Source organism: Papilio xuthus, unplaced genomic scaffold (genome assembly GCF_000836235.2).
Source record: "Papilio xuthus unplaced genomic scaffold, Pxut_1.1 DF827777.1, whole genome shotgun sequence".
NCBI classification, from domain to species: Eukaryota; Metazoa; Arthropoda; class Insecta; order Lepidoptera; family Papilionidae; genus Papilio; species Papilio xuthus.
In genome coordinates this window covers 3,303,458-3,328,172 of record NW_013530872.1, presented here as the reverse complement: position 1 = coordinate 3,328,172, position 24,715 = coordinate 3,303,458, and the positions used below count along the sequence as shown (strand labels likewise).

The window sequence follows — 24,715 nt, the reverse complement described above, 5'->3', positions numbered from 1 at the left end:
ATCTCTCGATATAAGGGCTAAGAATTTGTTCAGCTCTCGCGTATCATTACATTTGAAATTTGAGTTGAGGTTATGTTAACTGAACCGATCATTCAAACTCTGTATATCAAGCTCCTAAGGACGTTTCTGGTTAAATTCCTTGCTCCACTTATGATGCTGTTCTTTGCTTATTGTGGTTAAGGTAGCTTATTTATCATAAAACAATTATATACAGTACCAATGACAATATTTTAAAGATACTTGAATCGAAATATACACGTCATATGTTCGGAATTCGGTCGTATTCGCCTTGTACGACGAAACGACTTAATATGATCGACGTATCGACAAATCGGGGACACGACCAGTACTGCAGTGTACTTACATATGCCCAAAACAAAACCAACTCATGAGTTATATTTAAAAGCATACATGATTCAAACAAATTAATTGTAAGCTAAGAAGAATTCTTCTATTGTGTCAGTTTGTTATCAATCGTTTGAAAGAATTGAATTTTTTTTCTTTCTTCAAACTTTTGTTTTCAAATACAACTATTGTGTAATATCTTTGGTGAAAGATTTTATAATGATATTTATAACAACATAGATTCTTAATATCAACATCTCTGATGCTAATAGCGATAATTGATGTGTTATTTGTTCATAACTAGCTGTTGGCCGCGAATCTGTCCGCGCGGATTTAAAAACAAACTTAATAAGTAGTCTATGTGTTCTACATGTGTGCTAAATTTTATCAAAATCCGTTGAGCCGTTCCGGAGATACCTTCAAAAAACATCCATCCATCCATCTAAACATTCATAATATTAATAAGATATTATTTAGAACCCCCAAAGTGCATTATTTAGTTTCATATTGTCTGTTGACGTTTTCTCTTTCCGAAGCGCATGGCTCATTAATTTGGTTAATAAAAGCTTATTTTGCGCGCCTTGCGATCGACTTGACCAGCCACAAAAGTGGGGCTAACTGTTTCCGATACTGAGTATCTCTTTGTTCTCGCCTACATTCCTCCGCAAACTCACCGGCCTTAATGTGCCGTGTTTACAATGTACAACGTATCGATATTTTCTTATTCTTTTCACTTATAACCAATTCGTAATTTCACCTTGTTGTGATCGCATTAACGTATCCGTGAATTGCAAGGAGGTATCATATGACTTTATAGTACGATACTCTGTGCTAAGGAATTATTTAGCCTTCAAAGTACATTTTGTTACATATTGTTCTTTTTAGGGTTCCGTACCTCATAGTTTTTTAATTACTGGCACTGGATAAAATAATGTGCTTTAATTTCATGTTCAATGTAAAGATTATACTTAAGGAATTTACGAATTTTAGCGCAGTAGATACTCTTTGGTGGGCTAACTAAATGTTGTAGGTAAGCAAAGAGTTAATACCCTTTGGTTTTCATTTCGAAACATTTTTATGGAACATCAACGTCGCCTAAGACTCCGTCCGCGCGGAATGAAAAAAAATATGAGTATGTGTTCTTTTAGACTATGTATATGTATGCCAAATTTCATCGAGCTCCGTTCAGCCGTTCTGGAGATACCTTAAAACAAACATCCATCGATCCAACATTCGATTTTTGTTTTAATTAGCATGAAGTATGATATATGAACACATTTTTTGTGTCATTGTCATTTGTAAAAAATGACTCACTTCGTGTTAAATACCTATTTCTTAATTAACAGAAACATTTTCATTGTTAATTATAAATTGTACCTTGAAATTATAATCATTTATTTATCGTGAAGTTTACGTCTGATAACGGTTATCGATTCAATAATACTGTCACAACATATTTTTTTATATTTATATTTACCTCTAGACTAAAACGTAGCCTTCTTAATAAATTTCAGTTTATCACATTTTTTTTGTAATCAACCAAAAGGTACTTAACTTAATTAAAAATTCGGATAAAATAGAAAAAAAATGTCAGAACCATAACATAGTTTAGATCTGTGATAAAAGCTTGTAATTATATAGTATTTTCAATTTGTATATCACTTTTTTCATTTAACAAAACTTTTCAGTACATCCGGTATACAATGTATGTGAAAATTATTCTCATATTATACTATAAAAGTAAACTCGTCTACCCTTAAAAAAACTACCTTTCAATTATTCAAACTTTCGTGAGACATTATACTAAACTGATATATAAACACGGCTAAACACTCTCATCTGATGAAGTCATGACTCATCCTGATGAAGGGCCCCCGATGGGCTCGAAACTAGTCGGTGCCGCCACCGGACGTATATACGTGAGTGTTTAGCCGTGTTTATATATCAGTTTAAACTACCTTTTAGTTATTTTAAGGTTAAGCTTACAGCTTTACGACAAATTTAGGTAAAAAAAACCATTGATTGTAAATAATCAAAATTTTTGATTAGAAAGTAGTTCTTTAACTTCAATTTATTAAGAATTTAATAAGAATGATAATTGTATAAACTTTCTCGAATTAATTTACCGATATAATTTCGTCCAATATTACAGTATATTTGCGAAGTTTTTAAAATAATTTATAATTTGATATACTAGACGAATGTTAATTCTTTGTTTCGTAAGAGAAGTTACGTTGGTAAAAGGAACAGTTCGATACTGTTTATCGGATTATACGTAACACCTTTCAAAAGATCAGTGCAAACCAGTTCTCTTATAATATTTTGATTAATCAGATGTAACCAATGCTCTAAATATACATTACGCGCATCGCTTTAAGGCATTACGTATCGAGTTTGTTTTTTAATATTTATACAAATGCTTCAACTACATTAAACAGTGGTAGAGCCCGCTAAAACATCGTAAGAATTGGCCGGGCTCGCCCGGTGAAATAACACGACCACACAGAAGACAGGCGTGAAGTAGAAGCAATTCCGCGTTTCGTCTGATGAGTGTGCGTCCCGGAGACGTAATTTAGTCCTCTTTTACCCTTACCACCCTTTTTCTTATAAAGAAATGAAGGGAAGTGGAAGTGGACTTTCCGGATGAGAGGATGCATGGAAAGGGAAAATATTTTCTTTCTGTGCATCCTTTCCTCCGTCGATTAAAGGTAGGCAATGCATATGCAATTGCGTATGTCTATGGGCAACGGTCACTTCGCTATTCAGCGATTTCAGGTGGCCGCTCGCTCATTTACCACCTTGTGATATAAAAAAAAATCTTCAAAACCAGCTGATTTAAATTGTAATCAATCCAATGATTCATATCTAGTTATAATATAAAAACATGTGTGCGATCAATGCAACGCAATATTCACACGGGTCACTTGGCCTGCTATAATTTGTACCGTTTTTAAACTTAACTAACCATTTACGTCTACAATATGACGTAATTTACCAACAGGTTATGGGCAATATGTTGCACACGTATAAAGGGAACTGTTTGTTTTAATTAAAGTTAATTTCGCACTTGAATGATCAGTGTTGAATGCAGATCTACCTTTTATTTTAAACTGGCTGTCGCGCGCGACTCCGTTCGCGCGGAATTAAAATAAAACTATTGGTCGCAGATTAATGTTATATAGCCTAAAGTCTTTCTCTATAAATGGACTATCCAATAAAAAAAAGAATTTTTCAAATCGGACCAGTAGTTCCTGAGATAAGCGCGTTGAAACAAACTCTTCCGCTTTATAATATTAGTATAGATGTTAAAAATACATTTGTGTATTCCCATAGTAAATAATCGCTTTTTAGATTCCTATAAAAGTAGTATTGTTTTCAATCGAAATAAAGAATTAAAGCGAGTTTTTATGTGACGTTTTTCGTTCACCGCTACGTGGTCAGAATTGTAATTAAAAATTTCATTAAAACCGGTATCAATTGATCGCATTTCGATGTTACGACATTAAAGTGACTACCCGGATACTTCCAAGCTTGCTATAGAATACCATGTTTATTGTTAAAATTTTTAAAAACATATCTTACTTCTTACTAATATTACAAATGCCAATATATGGATAGATGGCTGGATATTTGTTTGATCGTAGAATATAGTCTGAAAGAACACATAAGCTACGAATAAGTTTTTTTTATTCCGCACGGACGGAGTCACGCGCGACAGATAGTATCAATATTATTAACTAATAATTTTTTAGCGGGAAATATTTTTGAAATAACACATATCCTCGTACTGATAGTAACAAAACTGTATTATGAAAGTAAATCAAATAGAAATGTTCCCATTCTTAATATCCAGGTTATCAAACCAAAACACATTCAAATAAAGTCATGCCACTTATTTTGGTACAACAAAATAATTAACTATCAGTATTCGTTGCGCATCTAATTTTTTAATTAACCTAACTGAATTCTAATAGGTGGCCTTGCTATATAGGGATTGTGACATTGAATATAACCTTAATGCTTTAAAACAAAACATATGTCAATTATAGGTTTATATCCAAACTATTCGGATCAAATTAAACTCAGTAGAATAATATTTATTCTCTGAGTATAGCTTTCTCTTACTAAATACGCACTAAGGGACACTCATCGTTTAAAAAATCAAATGAAAATTCATCATAAATTAACACAAATAACTAGATTTTGTCATTGGCATGATTTCCAATTGGGGAAAGTTTTAAAATATATTATAACAAGTAAATTATCTGATGGAATTCACTACAGTCGATCAATTGGGTGTGGTCTGGGCCCTACTTCAGATATCCGGCATATCATAGTAGATTGACGGACTTTCTTTGCGATTTATATGCGATGCAGTTGCTAGACCATGATAATACCATAAGCTAATTTGGGACAAAAACAACCGCACTCCAGTAGTCTTAATGCTACTTAACTAGACCCTTAGAGTTGCCTTTATAGTATTGCAGATAAAAATGCAAAAAATTAACCGTCTCAAATATTCATATGGCATAACAGTTGTTCGTACTTGTGTGTCATTAGTAAAAATTATAGCTTAATTATCTTTTGAAGTCACAAATCTTGTAATTCGACATATCGGAGTTTGACGATTTATTCGCTTTTTATCGTGCTATAAGAAAATGTTACTCTCAGACATTGTATGTAAAATTTAATTAAATCATCGCAGTGTTGCCGCTCTTATAGCCTATATTATACAAAGTTGTGAATGCGACGTTGCCAGTTTCCGATAACGGTATCAATGTTGCAATATTTAAAATGTTAATGACATTTTTCGAAATACCTTTAAAAAAAAATTTGAAATGCAAATTTTTTCGTTATAAATCTGAATATTTGGAATACGGAATTTATCTACTTTCGAAAATTAAAAAGTAAACATACTATTTAAATAATCAAATTGTAGATAAACTTACGAATCTACTAACTTTTAACCTAAAACAATGCTTCAAGACATTACTGATTTAAACTAAAACAACATAGTAAGGTTTATTTTACCTTGTGTATGCAACCTTATAAACGAATCAGAATTTGACCTCCATTGCCTAATTTCATGCTTAAACGATTATGTTTACCTCTGTCGTATAAAATAAACAATGTCTTAGTATTCCTTTAAAAACTGCGGATACATAAATAAAAGTTGTGTCAAGTCAATCTGTTTGTGGTTAGATATTTGATAACATTTCATAAAAGATGTTACGACACTAGAAACCACTTATCTCAACGCATGGACAGGCTATAAGTCATGGCATTTTGTGCCTATTTGATTTCCGCCATTTTGGCGTTGACGGCAGCAGTTTGTGGCAGTAGTAAATATTTAAACTAATAATAGAGGTAGAATTTACTGTCAATAACATTGCACTTTTAAGTCGCAACGAAGCAAAAGCTGTCATTTCCAAGGTTAGTGCTGGAAACCCATAGTTTTTGTACTACTACATAATAAATGTGAATTATTATTGATTTTTATTTACGTAAAGATTGCGAGAAAGGAATTTCTGTTGGTTACAATTACATCCGTATCTTTAACCAGTTGTTACGTATGCTTTAATCGATGTTTCTTACAATTAACCTCTTTGTTCGGAAGCAAGATAATGAAATGTTATTTCTTATTTGTGCAGAAGTATAAAATAAAAGGCATCACTTCCCTTTGAGAAGTGAAACTCGGAAGTCATTGTTCATTACAGTTTTTATCGACCACATGTGACCAATTGTATTGCCGATGATTACTTTATCGATGTATTACATTGTTTTCACTTATGTCTTGCGATATACTGTGCCTTTGGACAGTAGAAATACAGACATAGATTTTCTTACACTCGTCCACATATTAAAATTAAAAAGATCTTACAAACTAAGCTTTATTAGTCCGTAAATGAATTAAGATAAATGATATAAATACCACATAAATGTACTTAATGGCAATTCTATATGTTATATACGAATAACCAACATGTCTGAATTTCTGACAATATACTACAGTGGTTCCCAAACTCTTTTTGTCTACTGTCCACTTTGAGAATAAAAATTTTTTTAGCGCCCCCATATTTTCACATATTTAAAAACCACTAAAACTTCAAATTAAATTAAATAATTATTGTGACCTATATATGTATATTAACAGAGAATTCTAAACGAAACTTTTACTATGACCCGCAACTTGAGACCTGCTGCGCCGGCAAGGGGGCGTTATCGCCCACTTTGGGAAAGACTGATGTAGAAAGTTCTTAATATCTGGCATATCGGTATAAATCTTTATTTATCGACAATATTTAATTTTTCAATTAAATTTTCACAAAGTATATTGTTCACGTTGCACATAATTGTCATTGTGTGATTGACATTTATTGTTTAACACGTTAGCTGCCATGTGGGACTATATGTCCGACAAGCTAATGTTTCAATCAGGCCGTGTCGGACTATGTATCCGACAAACCATACTTCCATTCATATGTAAATAATAAGCTCTTAAACCTATGATATAAAATAAAATTAAAAAAAAAAAAACGAATAATTAACTAAAATATGTTAATAAAAGGAGTCCCTTTAGGCAAGGTCCCGAAGATAAGTAATTAAGTAATAATAATAAGTATATGAGCAATGTAAATAAGGTATTACTATATTTTTAGGTGTTTTCAAATGGTTTTGGACAAAATTAAAAAAATATATTTTTTCGTTTTTCGAAAAATCATTCTGGCAGCTAACGTGTTAAGGTCATAATCGTTTTTAATTAACCTATGACGCTGCATCAACGCATTACCGTCCGCCACATGTTAGCAACTGTGTTACATTGTACCTACTTACAGACAATTACACGTATTTAATGCCACAAGTCATAAGCTGATAATGTCATATAAGATTCTGAATTACAATTACATTCTAAATGTTGTAATAATTTTGCTTCGTATAGCTAAATGTTAAATGAATGACCGTAACATTTTTTTCAATCATCTTTAAACCATGCTGTATAACATTTCTGACCACTGACGCATAGCTTTTGCCAATTTATATTCGATACCATACTCTAAGAACTTGCAAGATGCAGTTTGGATATTCTCTTAGATAATACTGAAATATAAATTGAACAATGCGAAATATTTCTATATTTAATCTAATACTTCGAGTTATAAAGCGAAGTACTCTGGCGTTGCTAATTTCATAATCAGCGAAATGTCAACGGCTCAAGACAACTGTTGAAGTAGAAAGGTTCGTAAGTATCGCAGGGCTGACATTCCTATGACCTGTTCACTGCGCTGTGACTAGGCTGCAACGACTTCGTCATGACTGCGTTTAGCGTTGCCAGGCGTCCGGATAAAGCCGGACATTGATAGGCTTTTTGATTGCGTGGTTGGTCAAAATATACGGCGTTAAGGTTGTCCGGCTTTGTCTGGACCCGGAGAGTGACCGGGGGCTGGCGAAAATCATCAATAATGTAGGATGTCCTAACTGGCTGGTCTGTCCGGCTACTAGGTTTGGCGAGATGGCAACCCTAACTGCATTGCTATAGTAGTACAATACGGTGTAGTAACCCGCCTGACTCGCTGGAGTGCGAAACAATTTAAATAATATACGCTTTATGGCTTAAAGTCTGCATACGTAACGGTATGGTCTCTTAATCCGATTGATTACCGACCTTTTATAGCATAAAGACGTCGTGTAAGTGGTAATGAACATGTGGTCTTAATTCTAAGTCCTGTTTAATTCAACTGGAAATGTATTTGACTTACTAGATTTAATCTTATTGTAATTATTCGCTTTTGGACCACAAAAGGTATTAGCAATTAAATTTGTAGTCAGTATTTCTGGCCTTAAATCATATGGCTTATTTGCTACTGTTGCTTATTTACTCACGTGAGTTCCGTGCTCTATAATTGGCTTACTCGTTTAGTTGCCTTTTGCTCGCTTCCAAGTACATTTAACAGTATTATCACGATTTACTCGACACTTCTTTGAAATCCAATTGACAGTATATTTCCTTGTTCCGTCTAGCGAAGCTATGTATACAAATATTTTCTGTCAAATACAGGAGAAAGAATGTTTATCCTATTACGACAGTTCTAGTTATGATTTGTACTTCTTTTTGTTTTGTTTTTTTTTTATCAATGATATTGTGATCTTTGATCATAGATCAAAACGAGTTATCTAGATAAAGCTTGTGGCTAGAATCTCGTATTGCCCCGAGGCCGCTCAGCTTTTGTCCGAATGACGCAACCCAAGATGAGTTCATTACTAGACAATAAGTTACCTTCGCATCGGTTCTTTAAACTTGTTAAAGAGAAGGGTTTTTTATTCACACGTTTATTAACATTTGAAGCAGTTAACGCAATACAAATAATCCCATACACTTTTGTAATATGTTTTTTTTATATCAATTTTTTTTTCTTTATATCAACTAAACAGTTGTCTATCGCTCTCAAGGGTTTAGGACATCTCTTATGATTCATCTTTTCTTACAATATTTAACATTGTGAAATGTTCTATCACGTGGTTTAAGCACCTGATTATATAGCACTATAAAATCTTTGATATTTGCGTTTTTAATTTTCAAAGAAACACATATGAAATTAATATACGTAATTTAGAAGATATAAACAATAGTTAAAAACGATTCTCAGAAAGAATATCAAAGCTGAGAACAAAGTTGTGTAATTTCTAAGTAGAGTTCTGCTGTAGTCTGTTGCAATATGTTGTCAGTACGCGCATCTTCCAGGTTTGTTTAGCACTTTATCTAAAAGTAAACAACTGAACACGAAACATCCTACTTTCGTAAGCATGCACTGTCTATGTCCCTCAATACTAATATTGTTTTAAACTTTGTAGAATGTTCGAGAATAGGCTTCAATACGAAAATTCTCTAAATTAAAAATGAAATCGTTACATAATTTAAAAAAGGTTAAATTCATATATGTTATGTGAATAAAAATCGCTTTATTGTACTTTTGGTTGAAAGGTTGAAAGCGCGAACCTAATAGGCTAATAGGATTCAAGCTTTATACCATAGAATTCAAAACTATAAAAATACTATTTTTAACTATGAAAACATAAAAGTCAAATTAAAAGTGAGAAATATAGACGCAAAAAGGTTAGTGCATCTACTTTCTCGCCATCATGGGAAAACGGCAAACAGCTCTCCGAGATGACGACTTTCTCCCGCGACGTCAGCTATATCATGTATTATGATTAGTCTTAACATTAACCTTTCTTTATTACACAAACAATACATTAAATATGGTAAATGCCGCATTCTTCTAACCATTAACTTCTATTCGTTGTGTAATAGGTCTTTGAACTGTCTTAACTAAACATCTGTTTAGTGATATTAAAGAGTGAAGATTTTATTTATCTAAAAATGAACTAAAGAAATTAGTTCATGATTTTTAATAATTATTTACCTATTTTATATTGTTCGGAAATTACTCCAATAATCAAATCACTGAATTGTTTTTATTACGTTAGTCTTAATGCCAGTAATTGTTAGATCAACTAATTATAAAATAGTGTTTGTACATTGTACGATTCTATTTCCTACTTAATTCCTAATAAACAAAAGTTATCTAGGTCATTATCTCTGTCATTCAATGTTTTTGTATCGTATATTATTGAAATAGAATATAAACCATGGCTAATCTCATATGCTTACAAGATTAGCTTGAGCCGTGTTATTGGCTTAAAGAAAATTGTACCTATTGATCTACTGAGCACAAAATAAGGGCAAATTAGCTTTATATGTCTTTTAAATAAACTAAAGAATACGTAAAAATTTATGTATAGCTTGAGATTTAAATGAAAGCTGTCCGAACGTATCGAAGGACGATGGGACCCAATCACAGTCTTCGTAGATGTCGTGTCTAATTCGACGGTTTTGTTTTAAAGCATACAAAATGAAGTAAACCAGCAAACTCAGTCAAAACAATACTTTACAACGGTGTGTATCGTAGTTTTGCAACAGTCACGTAGTGTCAGCGACCCCCTCACCCCGCGCGCCGCACCGCGACCTCTTTCCCCTGCTGTCAGCCGAGCGTACCTGCGATCATTACCACTGACTGAACCGCATCTGTCACGTGACACCTCTTTACTAGTAAGCTACCTGTTTTCAACAACTTCGTCTGCTTTGATAAATACTTTCGTTTGTCTATTAAACGGAATTCATCACTTGTGGATATTTCAATTGAACGGAAATATTTGCAGAAGTTTTCAAATATCTTGGTGGAGGCCAATGTACACCACGATGACCTTGAGCCGCCAATATGATTGAATAGAACTATACCTTTCTTAAAAGATGCCATAAGAGTTGTCACTGTTTTCGCATCGTTTGGATTGATTTACGAATTTTGAAGAATAAGAGAACTATTGCGCAAAATTGCAACATTCTTTCATTCTTATATAAATTGTTTAATCGTTCTTTCTAAGGTTCTTTGTATGGATATAGGTAATATATATTTAACACATAAGCAATGCTTATAAAACTTATCTCACTTTTCATATTGTAAAGCAGTATATAAAGTGAGTTTTTATTTTATAGCTTGTAATAAAAAGAGCAAAAGTATTAACACATACAAATATTTTTAAACAATTTCACGCAGTAAGTCCCGTACATTCAATACTAAACGTTACGAAATGTGTTGTCATTCGAGTTTCCTGATTACAAACACACCGACAGACAATAGCAGCGCCTCTGGCTACGCTCGTAGAGTGTCAAGGCTATTACAGTTTTGTATATTTTAAAATATCATATAAAATTTATCTCGAACTTCTATAATGACAATTCGTTTTATTATGCATGACTGGTAGTAATCAAACCGGATTTTACACGCCCAATATTATTAAGTATTCGATTTAAAATCAGTAAACTTATGAGGTAGGTACTAAAAATGATATTATTATAATTTTTTTTTACTAAATCACCTTGTTTATAAATGTATCATGAAAGTTTATACCAAAAAAGTTAGGACTGTATTAATTAATATTGGAACATTCGATTTTTATTATTTATGCTTAAAAATTTTGTTGAGTGTGAAATAACCTTTACTTACATCTGACGTCAAATGTTGGATGATTCTTCGATTTGTCGCTAGATGGCGGTAGTAGTAGCGAATTTAAGATACTTGTGCATTATGCTCCAACACGTTTTTAAGTTTAGGTACCTTCAGTTTTAACTGAAACTCACATACAGTGTTAACTGAACGGGCGGACTGTCAGTTAAAACGCAAATCTGTAGACGAACGAATAAACTGTACAGTTGGACTGGCGGTCTAATTAAAATTTCAAAATTAAAACTGTGCATTTGAAACGTAAGATGTGTGACAGGCTTTAGTTAGGTTTTATCGACTAGTAAGTTATTATTTTTAGCAGAATTTATTTATTTGTTGTAATCAAACAACTGCGGCGTAATCATAAACATTTCAGAACAGTTTTATGTCTAAGCAAAGCTTTTAAATAAGAACTATAACACAAAAAGTTTTTACTGCCTTTCCCAACCTTTTTATTATTGTTTAGCCTACAAGAAATGTCAGCTTAGACAATTATTGTTATAGCAAACGTTTCCCACCTATTAATAGACATTGATACATAACTTTCTCAAGGATGTTTTCATGATTAAATAAAACATAATAATATTTAACCTTTATACCAATATGCGTCCTGTTATAAGCATTTAATAATACAGATTATTATTAAATAAGATAATCATTATTAATACAATGTATTTATTTAAAAACATGTGGATTATAACATCTAACATTAATAGCAATCTAAAAACCTCTATCGATCTATCGGGTGATCGATCCTTTTTTATCATATTTATTGGTAATAGTAATGATAGGATCGGTTATTGAGTTTGGCTATTAATAATGAAGTAAATATTAACCATTGTAAAGGGCCATGTGTTAATGTCTTATCACTGGCAAAATACAATAAGTCAAAGACTTTCGTTGTTCACAGCTTAAATTAATTTGAATTTTAAAAATTTATTAAATAAAGCTGGTTTTATTTTATTAAAATATCCATTATGAATGAACATAAATCCATCTTATTAATATTATTAATGCGAATGTTTAGATGGATGGATGGATGTTTGTTTGTTTGTATGATGGTATCTCCAGGACGGCTGAACGAATCTCGATGAAATTTGGCATACGTATATACCATAGTCTGGAGGAATACATGGGCTAGTTATGTTTTTTAATACCGTGCGGACGGAGTCACAGGCGACCGCTAGTAAATTATATGTTTTGAAGGACAATCAGTTTCGGTATAATCAGGGCCGGTAATGCATCTGCGGTTCCTCTGGCATTGCGGATTTCTATGAGCATTGGATCTAATAATTTTAGACGATCCTCTGCTACTTTGTTACTTCTGCTAAAAATGAACTAATATTATAAATATCGTAAGTTCATTAAGGAGTTGTGTTTTTGTAATGTAGTAATGCAGGAAAGAGATACGATTAGATGAACAAATCTATACGGTTTGCAATTAACTTGGACGATAAGTTTAGGACAACGACCTTCGGGTACTGGCAATGCATTGATCGCAATATTCATAACTTCACTTCAATGACCGACGTGCATGATTAATTAAGACATGCGATCTTTTTGTTTCGAAAACTTTCCATTCGTCAAATATAACTTAGTATAAAAATAAATAAGCCTTACCTAAAGTGATTTAATTACTTTTTAATAATTATTTCTATCCAAATGAGAACTTTACTTTCTTCCTGTCCAGTTCATCTGATTGTTATCGATATTTATAGATAGTTAAAAACTTTACCACCTTTTGGTTGATAAAAAAATCAAATAAATAAACTTCAAATATGTATTTGTTATTTATAATACACTAGCTGTCGCCCGCGACTTCGTCCGCGCGGAATTCGAAAAAAAAAACATAATAGGTAGCCTATGTGTTCTTCCAATCAAAATCCGTTTAGCCGTTCCGGAGATACCTTCAAACAAACATCCATTTATCCATGCATCTAAACTTTTCCATTTTAGAAGTAAGATTAGTAAGAAGTCAGATTTAAATGACATTTCAAAACGTAAACAGAATATTACCAAAATGTAAGTGTTTATACAACTTGATTACGTAAGTTAGTTTACTTAGTGTAGTGTCGATGTTGCAGTGAGTGTTGGTTATGGGTCGATTGCGATTTGAGGCCACGGCCGCAGCTCTGATTGATTGAGTATCACATTAGCGAGAACTAAGACTGCGAGAACTACGCCACAATATTGCAAACAATCATATGCTATCTAGTGTGAAGACACATGGTATACACAACTTTCGTGTATAAGGCCGCCATACATTAACTTAAGCAGTATTAAAAGATAGCGGTCAGCGTCCGGCCATCATTTAATTCTTACCATACACGGACCGCAGTTTGCAGCCGTTTAAAAAATGCAACTATTTCCGGCATTACTTTACGTAATAATGATAACGTTAGCTATTCATATTCTACATTACCATTTCGCTTTACCTTACAATTTTTATTAAAAAAAATAGCGTAATAGCCGCCATGTTTGGAATTTGACGTTTATCTGTTTATATAAGATTTATATTGAAATAGAATAAAATATTCACATTGAAATATAATACATCTTACCATAATATTATAAATGCGAATGCTTAGATAGAGAGAGGGATGTTTGTCTGAAGGTATCTCCAGAACAGCTGAACGGATCTCGATGGGCAGGGATGTACAACATAGGCTAATAATTATGTTTTTTTTAATTCGCCGCGGAGGGATTTGCTGTCGACAGCTAAGATATTGGGAACTTAAAGTGATCAAGTAATATAATATTTTATTAATAAAAATCAAAGGCAATGATGAGAATAATTAAACTTGTTTATCTTGTCTTTGGACAAATTTACATATTTTATTTAACATTTTCTTTTAGATTAATACAAGACTACCTGTAAATCCGAATTAACGGGTGCATTATTAAATATTAAATAATCTTCACATCGACCTAATCGACTAATAAAATAATATATTTGCATATTCTTTATGAATAAAATTTACATTTGGATATAGAAATAAGTATAAAAACAACAATATTTGTCTAATTATAAATGTCAAGTTCACATGGAAGAAAAGTAGTAAAAATATTTAATGTTCATATCAATATGAGAAAAAAAATATGATTTAAATAATAAAATTAAGAAAAAAAAATTAATGTGAAAATTGCAAAAGTTAAATATATAAAATTCGATTTGTAATCAAGGTTTCAACGAAATGAAATGAGCAAAAAAGTTACGTAGAGTCCAGTTAATACTAAAAGTAAATACATATATAAATATATTTTTACATAACATTGTACCAATGTAAAAGGTTTGGAAGATAAACAAAATGTAAATGTAATATAATAAATAAAGGTATAAATAAATGTGATAATACGGTGATTTTTGCAACATCATTCGAAGAACCGGTTTCCTTTGAATATTAAAAAACCAGCGACAAGTCAGCACACAAAGTGAGCACTTTACTTAAAACTATCCAGTTAATTTCTTCGACAGTTACCTTATAATGTTCAATTTAAATTATTTCATTGTTATGTGACTTACAGTTAGAAACTTTAATTGTTTGCGATAATAAAGGTTTACAAATGGAATCGGAATGCAGTTTTGTACACGTTTTGCATTTAAACCCTTACATAAAGCTTTAAAGAGTGTGAATTCAGTTAAATATTTAAATCGGAGCACCAGGGTCGGATTTACGCGGTAATACACATAAAAAAAGAACATACAGACGAATTGATAACCTCCTCCTTTTTGAAGTCGGCTAAAAACAAAGTAAGACACACGTATAGGTACGCCTTCCGGTAGGTAACCTGTACAAGGTTCCGGCAACATATAGACAACCATTATAAAATTTAGACCTTTCCAAAACTTGTGCAATCGACAGGCCGCCCTTGAATATAACGTATTGATAACCGTGTAAAAAAAGAAAAAGGTAACAACTCAATGTCCTAAAGCTTCCGTAATTTTGGCTCTATACGGGTTCTTTTTTTTAAATAATAAAAACAAAAACATGACAATTCTATTACAAAAATGCGAATGACCTTTTAACTAAATTAATTGTAATTTTAACGGTAATGTCTGTTTAGCCGGCAAGTCCTCTTCTTTTTACGCGTATGTTATTTTATTATGTTCCGTTTGTACGCAGTAAATTACAGTTATGGTAAACACAACAGGTTTACTATTAAGTTGTAATTACTTTATTTGTCAAAGGTCAAATATTTATAAATTGCGTAATAATTTCATTAATAATTAGTTAGACATATTCGTGATAGTGGTTTATACAAGTTGCGTAATCGTTCTTTACATCTAGAACATTTGTATATTGAATATAAATGTCGTTTATATTAAATTATTCATATATATCTTGCTCGACGATATTCACCTTAAAAACATTGGTCGAAGCTTAAAGTGGTTTAGTCGCGCGCTCACCCGACAACTATACGTGTTCTTATCGTGTTGTGGAAATATTATTATTTTAAACATTAACGATGAGTGATAAAGAAGTGGTCAGTGCAGTTAAAAATAGAAGGACATCACATAAAAAAGTAGAAGAAGTGACGTGTTGGAATTGTTTTTCAACAGAAGACGATGTCGACATTGAACCTATACCCTTAACAAAAATAAGAGAAGAACAAAGAGAGAAATTTAAACTTTACTCTTTTTTAGCGTCTGAATTATCAAAACCAAAAGCGGTGTCTCTAAAACAAAAAGTGAGTGAACATTATATTGTTGGAAAAAAGTTAGATGAGAGAATTTGTCAAAATGTTGAAGTTTCTCAATACTTACAAAAAAACTCAGATTTAGAAGCAGTTAATGGTCAGCATTTGACGAGAAAATTAGTATCATCTACGTCGCAAACGTCTCCAAAAGTAACAGACAAATTAATTCCGGGTATACGGAGAAAAGTTGATAAGGCAACTGAAACAGATATTAATATTACGATAGTAAAATTAACTAGATCAGATAGTTCGTCTTCAAGTAGTACTACGCCAGATTTTAGACCCCGACGGAAATTATATCCTAAACCGAGCATTAATCCAGCAAAGTTAGATGACACAATAGGTACTAAAAGCGATGTATCAATGCTATCTTCTAGTCATACGGTAGATTTAGACGGAAGCAGCAAATCACTTTCCAGAGATAATATTGATTCTAAATTAAAATTTTCCGACCCTATTTCTAAAATTGTTGAACCAATTTCTCAAAGAAAGAGCACTCGACCATTACCTGGGTCTGATTACGCTGAAAATAAATCTCTAAACATCGTTAGCCAAGATAAAAAGATAAGTAAAGGTGATATTACTGATGTTTCCAAAAACACATCACGTTTATGTGAAACGCGATCCTCGAAGACTCCTGAACAAAAGCGAAGTGAATTATTATCAATCGGGAAAAAAATAGTGAAACCATCTACAACAGAAAGCCGCAGTAAATTAGAGAGTACCCCATCAACGAGTTCAGAAATAACTCCTAAAAAGGCCACGTCTAATGAATCATTAAAGGAAAAAACTTTGTCGCTGAAACAAAGATTAAGGGAACGTTATTCACTGGATAAAACTACGCCAAAAAAATCTCCGTCAATAACTGACGCTAAGAAACCCGAAGATAAAGTTTCATCACCTTCCGAAATGTCTAAATCAATAGGCTCCTTGTCACTTAAAAAGATACTAAATGAACACTACTCCATTGATAAAGAAATTGATGAAACAATTGCTAAATATGCAGATTTGACGAAATCGAAATCCAAACAGTCAGAAAATAAAACTGACACTATTGGACCTCAAGTAGAATCACCAACGGGACGAGTTTTGTTGGCCAAAGAGACAGTGTCACGCTCCACCGATAATGAACAGGTAAAAAACGTCGAAATGACAGAAAGGTTCAATGCGGAACGCAAAACAAATATATCATTTCATGATTATGATTCAGATCAAGACGAATCTTTATCCAATGAAGATATTGATAAATTTAGTGACACTCTTTATGAACAAATTAAAACGTCTACACCAAAAAGTGAAAACAAAGTGTCGTCTGAAATTGGTGGTAAGGTTCTTGACTCAGTTGATAAAGATATCGATGAAATGATCTCAAAATGTGCAGTTTTATCAATTTCCGACAAAAACGAAGAAGAAAATAATGATAAAGTTGCTGTTCCTAATATTACACCAATCAAAACTCTGGAAAGAAGTGTTGCAGAGAAGATGACTTATCCAGTGTCAAGAATACCAATAAAACAACCTTCACCAGTTACCACCAGAAAAGAAAGCTCAGTTTTGTCGAGAATAAGCAAACTTCAACCTGAGGTTAATATACCACCGACCAAAGGACAGGTTTCTAGAGAAACTTTGCCGTTAAAAAGTGCATCTCCATTAACTAAAAAACGTGAATCTGGTTTTGGAAAACATAAGAACGAGTCATTGCTTTTTGCGCAAAAATTATTATACCCAGAAAATAAGGAAGGCGCTGTTGTGTATTCAGAAAAGACAGATAACACAAGTTCTAATGGCTCTGAATCAGGATATGCAGGTTCTTCAGCGACAGCACAAGATATTCAAGAAATGGATGCCATCAATAAAGAACTTGAAGACAAAATTGAAAATAAAAAAGATTCCGGCAAAGCGGACACTCCTGATAACACATTGAGACGCCAAACCTTTAAGTCATCTTTACCTGTTTTAAATAGGATTGTCGAAAAACGGATTTTAAAAACTACAACAACGTCAAGGTCGCTAAATGCAGACATTAATAATGCAGGCACCGGGTTGCAACCAAAGCGGTGGAGTACTTTATCTACTCCTCCAAAATCACTGTACCCTCTTAAACAAGGTAATTTTTAAATTGTATTTTTATTTATATCCACGTTATCAAATTAAAGGTGATATCACCGGAGTAATGTACACTCAGTAGTCTCGTAATAGACTGTAATAATTGCTCGCTAACATTATTAACTTTGGCCTCATGGCACGTTCCGTTGTTCGGTATAGTCGTTCTTGTATCGCTATACGAGTCACAACAGGAAACAAGCGCAGTGGACAGGACGCGATAAAATGTGGATTTTGTATTTGATTTACATAAACTCACTCAATTTGTTCCAATTCAGTTGCGTTGTGTACAAGCTAGCGTATTTAAAATGGCTACTCTAATTAGCCACAAAACTGAATCTGATTCTTTATCATCCGAAAATAGTAAACCAAAATATAAATCAGTGATTGTTCGCTACCAATACGAACCAGTAAATGTTTACGATATTGAATCCGAGTCTCGCGAAAAGAATAAATTTACTTCAATGATGAGTGCGTGTTTTAAAAAGTTGTGTTGTTGTTGTCGAACTGTGCCAGAAGACGATTCTCCTATAGGAGATCCAAATTCTTCGTTAGTAGCACCGATACGGAAGAGTTACACATTGAGCAATCAGTATAGGACGACTCAACAATCGGCACCGACGATAATACTAAGCAGACCTCTAGACGATGGATCATCGTGCACTTCTTTAACAAAACAAGATAATGATTCATTTAATTCCAATCTGACTAAAGTAGTAGACAACGAATCAGTAAAATCTACCACGGTACTCTTGACCAACGAATCTAAGGAAAGTTTTGGAAATGATAGTGAAGTGAAAAGTGTTAATACATGTGATCAAATAAAAGAAATAGAAGCATCGAGCCGTAGGAGCACATTGAGATCTGGTGAGAAAATGTCCTTCATTCGTGACGTTCTGTCGTGTCGGGATACATTCCTGAAGTCAATGGAGTGGTTCGACAACTCACTAACTAGGGGGAAAAGATGTCGCCAAGTCAAAACGGACGAGTGGCTTGAGTTGCAGAACGAGGGTACCCGTGCCTTGCGACTTTACTGCGCACGCACCGATCCTCTATTTCTCAACACAATATTCTCAATAATTAAAAGCTTGTTGTCCTTTAAACGGCACACTGCCAAAACCTTTCTCTGTGTTTTTATGCACACTCGCACCCAATTTAAATTATTTTTAGTAACATATTAATTTGCAAATTATTCAATGCTAAACTATATAGCACTGGACTACGTTCTTTGTAGTGCTTAATTAATTTACTAATATTTTATTTGTTACCTCTAGTAAAATCTATTGCGTACGATGTTAAGTTATGATAGCACTTTATCAAATTCTATAAATTTTATTTTGTGTTATCATGCATTATATAACAGCTTCATTTATTTTTATAGTGTTAGAAAATATAATATTTTTGTTAGTTATGTAAAACACATATATATTTGATTAGGTCACCTTGAATGTTGACTTTAGTCACTAAGATGATTTGAAATTATTCAAGATATTATCAGAGTCTCCTACAGCATATTTTATTCAATATGCTTATTTTAAGATGAATAAACAATTTTAGTCCTGTGTTATTTTTAGGAATCTATTCAAAGTTTAAAGTGGTAAAACATGATTTTGTTCATTTCACAAATAATGTTATATTAAGCTCCGATTTGGTCTAAAAATTTTGACTAAAATTACAACAATTTTTACGTGATCAAACAGATGTAATCCTGTTTCATCTGATGAGAGCCAGAATCTTCATTTACTATCATCCTCCTTCATCTCTCTTTTTTTGAACTAAATCTTATTTTGAAACGAATAAGTCAACTGTTGTTGGGTTTATAAATGTAATTTTAGCGATGTTCATACAATTTGTTTACCTCGAAATTTATATGACGATATTTTTTTACCAGATATTTCTGGCTATACACAGCCAGATATATCCATGTTTTACAATGAATTTGCACACCATTCAATAAACCATGTTTTCTTGTCTACAGATGAGGTGTACCTATCAGATAATGCGACGCTATCTTCAGGTACGGCGACGCTACCTCGCCGGTCCAGCTCGCCACTACCTCACGACACTGACCGCTTCCCGATCAACAGGAGTGGTCTACAGGTAACAATTTTTTGACATTACGACTCATGTGACAGTTACATCTCATAAGATGCAATTCTTTTCGCACGATTCGATTAGTCGTATCAATTAGGGTTCAACAACGAAGATGATCAGTTGAATGTATTCCATTCTATTTAAAAAAGACTAGACTACAGACTATTGTTTTCAACATAAAAATGAAACTATTTATTAAGCTGTTAAGGCTAATTCTTGGAATCTATTTGAACCTTGCCTAATTTCGTGAGAAAGATTTATTTGTTTACAGGTAAAACCTTGTCTATTTATTGACTAAAACCAAATTTATATTATAATACGACACACTAAAGAGGAAAATGAGATTCGAACACACAAAAACTCCTGAATTGATCTTTTAATGTCTACTTTGTAGAAGCAAATGCATTATAGAATAAAAAATGTTGATAGTAAAACGGTTTATTCAAAGATTAGTATTTAAAAGCGTTGTAGTGTAACCGAGCGGGTATTGTCTCAGGGGCCACGCGGCGGCCATTGTGCTGTTACGAGCGCCAGCTTGCGAAACGCCTGCGAACCAGATTTTGCAAAACGCTTGCACTCAATTTTAACTGACGCACACGACACTTTTTGTCAATAACTTTATTAACATTACTAACACAAAAACTGCACGTTAAAATCGGTATAACGAATTGGGCTGTTTAAAGAAAAACATAGGGTTCGTAAGATCTTTTATATAACCAAAAAATCTTTGATAATAATTTACCAGAGATCGAAGATTGTCGAGTAATTTGGAGGCTTACTACAATCGCTATAAAAAGCTAAAATAAACCAAACAAGAATAATTAACATAATGAGAAGGTTTAACGTAGGCCGATAACGCCGGACTTTATCCGAAATGTAACATTAATCCCTTTTATAGCTACAGTGTGGGCAGAGACGATGTACATTGTGCAATACCATATGCGGTCACTCGAATTTAAAACTAGAGTATTCTGTAGCGCCGAGGTTGACCTGTAATTGGCAATAAAACCTTGTTAATTGAACCTAATTGTACATAAGAAATAAAGCTATAATAACAACCACAGCACTTAAACGTTTTGATAGATTTACAGTAAGAAGAATAAGCAAAACTGTTTATAACTGAAATAAAATATATAAAAACCTTGGGTTGATATAACTACAAATTTATCTATTTCAAAATCACAAAATTCCATTAAAACAACTCGTTTTTTTACGAAAAGGTACCTAAAAGAACTTGGGATCTCTTCTTATTTTATTTATGGGACATTTATATACAAAAATGTTGGTGAATATGTTAATTTTATGTTCTACACATATTATGAATCATTCGTTACAACAGAGAAAAGTACCTTAAATATTGATTTCCATTGAATTTAAAAATAATTATCAGAAAAAAAAACTATTTTTATCCTCGTTGCATATAAACAACATAACCACTGTTCCTTTCAACCATTGAATTGTTCGCTTTTTTCTTAATAAAAATGAAACACAACAGTTAAAAGGAAAAGAATATTTTCTAAACCCCGTTCACGTGTCACATAAAACTACTTTTAAATCGTTTACGTGACTTTCAATTTAAGGTAATGAGAACAAACACTGTTGTGTGTATGGTGCACCGTCTGGCATTGCGGTGACGTATCGTATGTCGGGAGATAATGCGAACAAACGCAGGACTTAGGTTTCATTAACGCGTTACCCAGTATCCAGTCATGGACGAGAGAGCGGGATAAAATGTGGTCGTAACTTGTTGTGCCCTTTGTTATATTAGTTTTAAAAAGTTAATGTTTCTGTGTTCTGCGTTTGTAACAAGGAAGTTCATTGTTTACGAATCTATTGTGTTTACAACAGATATGAAATTACTACACCGTTAATCGCTATTTACGGTACGAATTATAATATTTGTAATACTTCCACAGATAACCAAATATTTTAAGAATTAGACAAATGTCTATGCTAACCATGGACTATTCAGCAATAAAAATAAAATTATGTCTTACTTTTCTTTATAACACAATATGTCTAAATTATTTTTCTTTGATTAATATTTCTTTTGTACATAAGTTTGTGTTTTTCTGTGTCGTTCCATAATTGTATTTATGTATGTGTTTAGGCGCGGTCGGAGTCCATGGCGTCTGTGTATTCGGGTGCTGGTGAAGGCGCGCGCGGCGGTGTGGCTGTGCGCGGGGAGGTGCAATTCTCGCTGCTCTACAACTACCGGCTGGGTGCGCTCGAGGTGGGCGTACGTCGCGCGCGAGACCTCGCGCCCGTCGACACCAAGCGCAACCGTTCTGATCCTTACGTCAAGGTAATATGCAATGATTTTAACTAATAAACGAGAACTCAACCACATTCATATACTATTTTAAATAGCGCGGTCATAACTCATGAAGGTATCCAAGTCACGCACTAACCTTTCCAATCTCTAGTAAATAATATTGTTATGTTTCGCAGGTATACTTGTTGCCAGACAAGTCAAAGACCGGCAAGCGCAAGACGAAGGTGAAGAAGAACACACTGAGCCCCGTGTTCGAAGAGACTCTGAGCTTCGTGCAGCCGCTGGCCGCGCTGTCCGCGCGGACACTGTGGCTGAGCGTGTGGCACGCCGACATCTTCGGCCGCAACGACTTCCTCGGCGAGGTCACTCTGCCACTGGCCGACGTCGTCTTCGACGACCCCGCGCCCACGTGGTACAAGTTGCATGAACGGGTCAGTACACACAACATACAACCCATGTAATGCATCCTTAACCTGACTTCACACTTGAATACTTCTACGATGTAAATCGTAAAGAACTGACTACGATGTTCATATTAAAGAATCCTATTTGTATGTATTTACAGACGGAACAATTTGAGGAGCAGCAAGGCAGCCGCGGCGACCTAATCATCGGACTGAAGTTCGAGTGTGACGGACGCGGCAAGGGCACGCTGCACGTTCTCGTCAAGGAGGCCAAGAACCTCGTCGCCACTAAACCCAACGGACTCGCCGATGTCTTCTGTAAAAGGTACTATCGCAAGTAAATTACGACAATGCCCACTTTGGCCAAAGTCAATAGGTATTTAAACTTCTCGGCCCTTGTGAGAGACTTGTCGCTGTCTTGTTGGACAACAGATTCGTGAATTACAACTTGATATATTCCAAACAAGAGTAACATCCATCAGTCGTCATTCGTAAGTTAGTCTCGGACATAACCTTGAATGTATATTTTAAAAATAAGAAAAAGATAAATATAACAAGTACTAAATGTATGTATGTATCATGTGTACAGCTACCTGCTGCCGGAGCGCGGTCGGCTGGCGAAGCAGAAGACGGGCGTGTCGCGGCGCACGCTGAGCCCGCGCTGGGAGCACACGTTCACGTACCGCGGCCTCTCCCCCGCCGAGCTGGCCGGGCGCGCGCTCGAGCTCAGTCTGTGGGACAGAGACCGCCTCGCCTCCAACGACTTCATGGGCGCCGTCAGACTCTCGCTCGGCACCGGTCAGATATCAATTACACAATATTTTCAAATATGCCTATATATTTAGAGTTCCATGAGTTCCAACAGTGCCCCTTTTGAATATTTCAATTTCAAAGCCGTTTACAGCCCATAAATATGTAGATGGTTTTTAAGGCAATAAAAATTGTTCGTTACAAAAAAATAAAATTTTGTATATAATCTAAATCGTAAAAAAAGTTAATAATAATATTAATTTACAGGTACATATATGGGAGCGAGCGTGAACTGGATGGACAGCGTGGGCAAGGAGGTGACCCTGTGGCAGACCATGATGCAGCGCCCCAACTTCTGGGTGGAAGGCTCCTTACCCCTCCGCCCGCAACTCAACAACTAGCCAACATCGTACCTACTGCGATACTCATATTGAACCATTCCCATTATCATTTCGGCGAATTCAAGCGGTTGTTTGTTCGTTTGCCACATTTTCATATAAAAAATACATTTCCTGGTCATAGTAAGGTCAGACCATTGTGCCAATCTTTGAGCCAACGACTACATCCAAGTGTCTACGACTGATGTTACATTTCTTCAAAAAAATTCTACATTACATACACGATGTTGTGTTTGTTCATTAATAACACCCAATTTATGGGCTGGGCTTGCTTTAATATCTTTTTATATTTATATTTTGTTATGTAAATAACTTCCTATACATTCCAATTGTTAAACCAAGCAAAGTGATCATGCAAAATACTCTAAAATTTTTATAAGAATTAAGAAATTATGGCTCTTTTATTTTTTTTAAGATTATTCGTTGACTTCGCATGTGGTCTATAATAAAATGCGTGACGTAACTGACTTATATTTAAATAACTAGTTTACATTTAAATCAATGCCATCCATCCACTTTATCTTCATACATTCCTTCTATAAAAATGTTGAAATATAAAATTAACATATGTTCTACTGACAATAATAT

General features: G+C 33.8%; 1 protein-coding gene across 3 annotated transcripts in view; it reads left to right on the top strand.

Moving 5' to 3' along the window:
- LOC106115759 (uncharacterized) overlaps positions 1 to 24,371 on the top strand; it is a 61,026-nt gene extending 36,655 nt beyond the window's left edge. For all 3 annotated transcript variants that reach the window (XM_013309264.1, XM_013309265.1, XM_013309266.1), the window contains 6 exons: positions 20,185 to 20,306; positions 22,411 to 22,605; positions 22,752 to 23,006; positions 23,141 to 23,304; positions 23,569 to 23,777; positions 23,997 to 24,371. In XM_013309264.1, coding sequence (XP_013164718.1) covers positions 20,185 to 20,306; positions 22,411 to 22,605; positions 22,752 to 23,006; positions 23,141 to 23,304; positions 23,569 to 23,777; positions 23,997 to 24,130 — 1,079 coding nt within the window. In that variant the 3' untranslated portion in view covers positions 24,131 to 24,371. The remainder of the gene's footprint in view (positions 1 to 20,184; positions 20,307 to 22,410; positions 22,606 to 22,751; positions 23,007 to 23,140; positions 23,305 to 23,568; positions 23,778 to 23,996) is intronic.
- Positions 24,372 to 24,715: the final 344 nt, after the last annotated feature.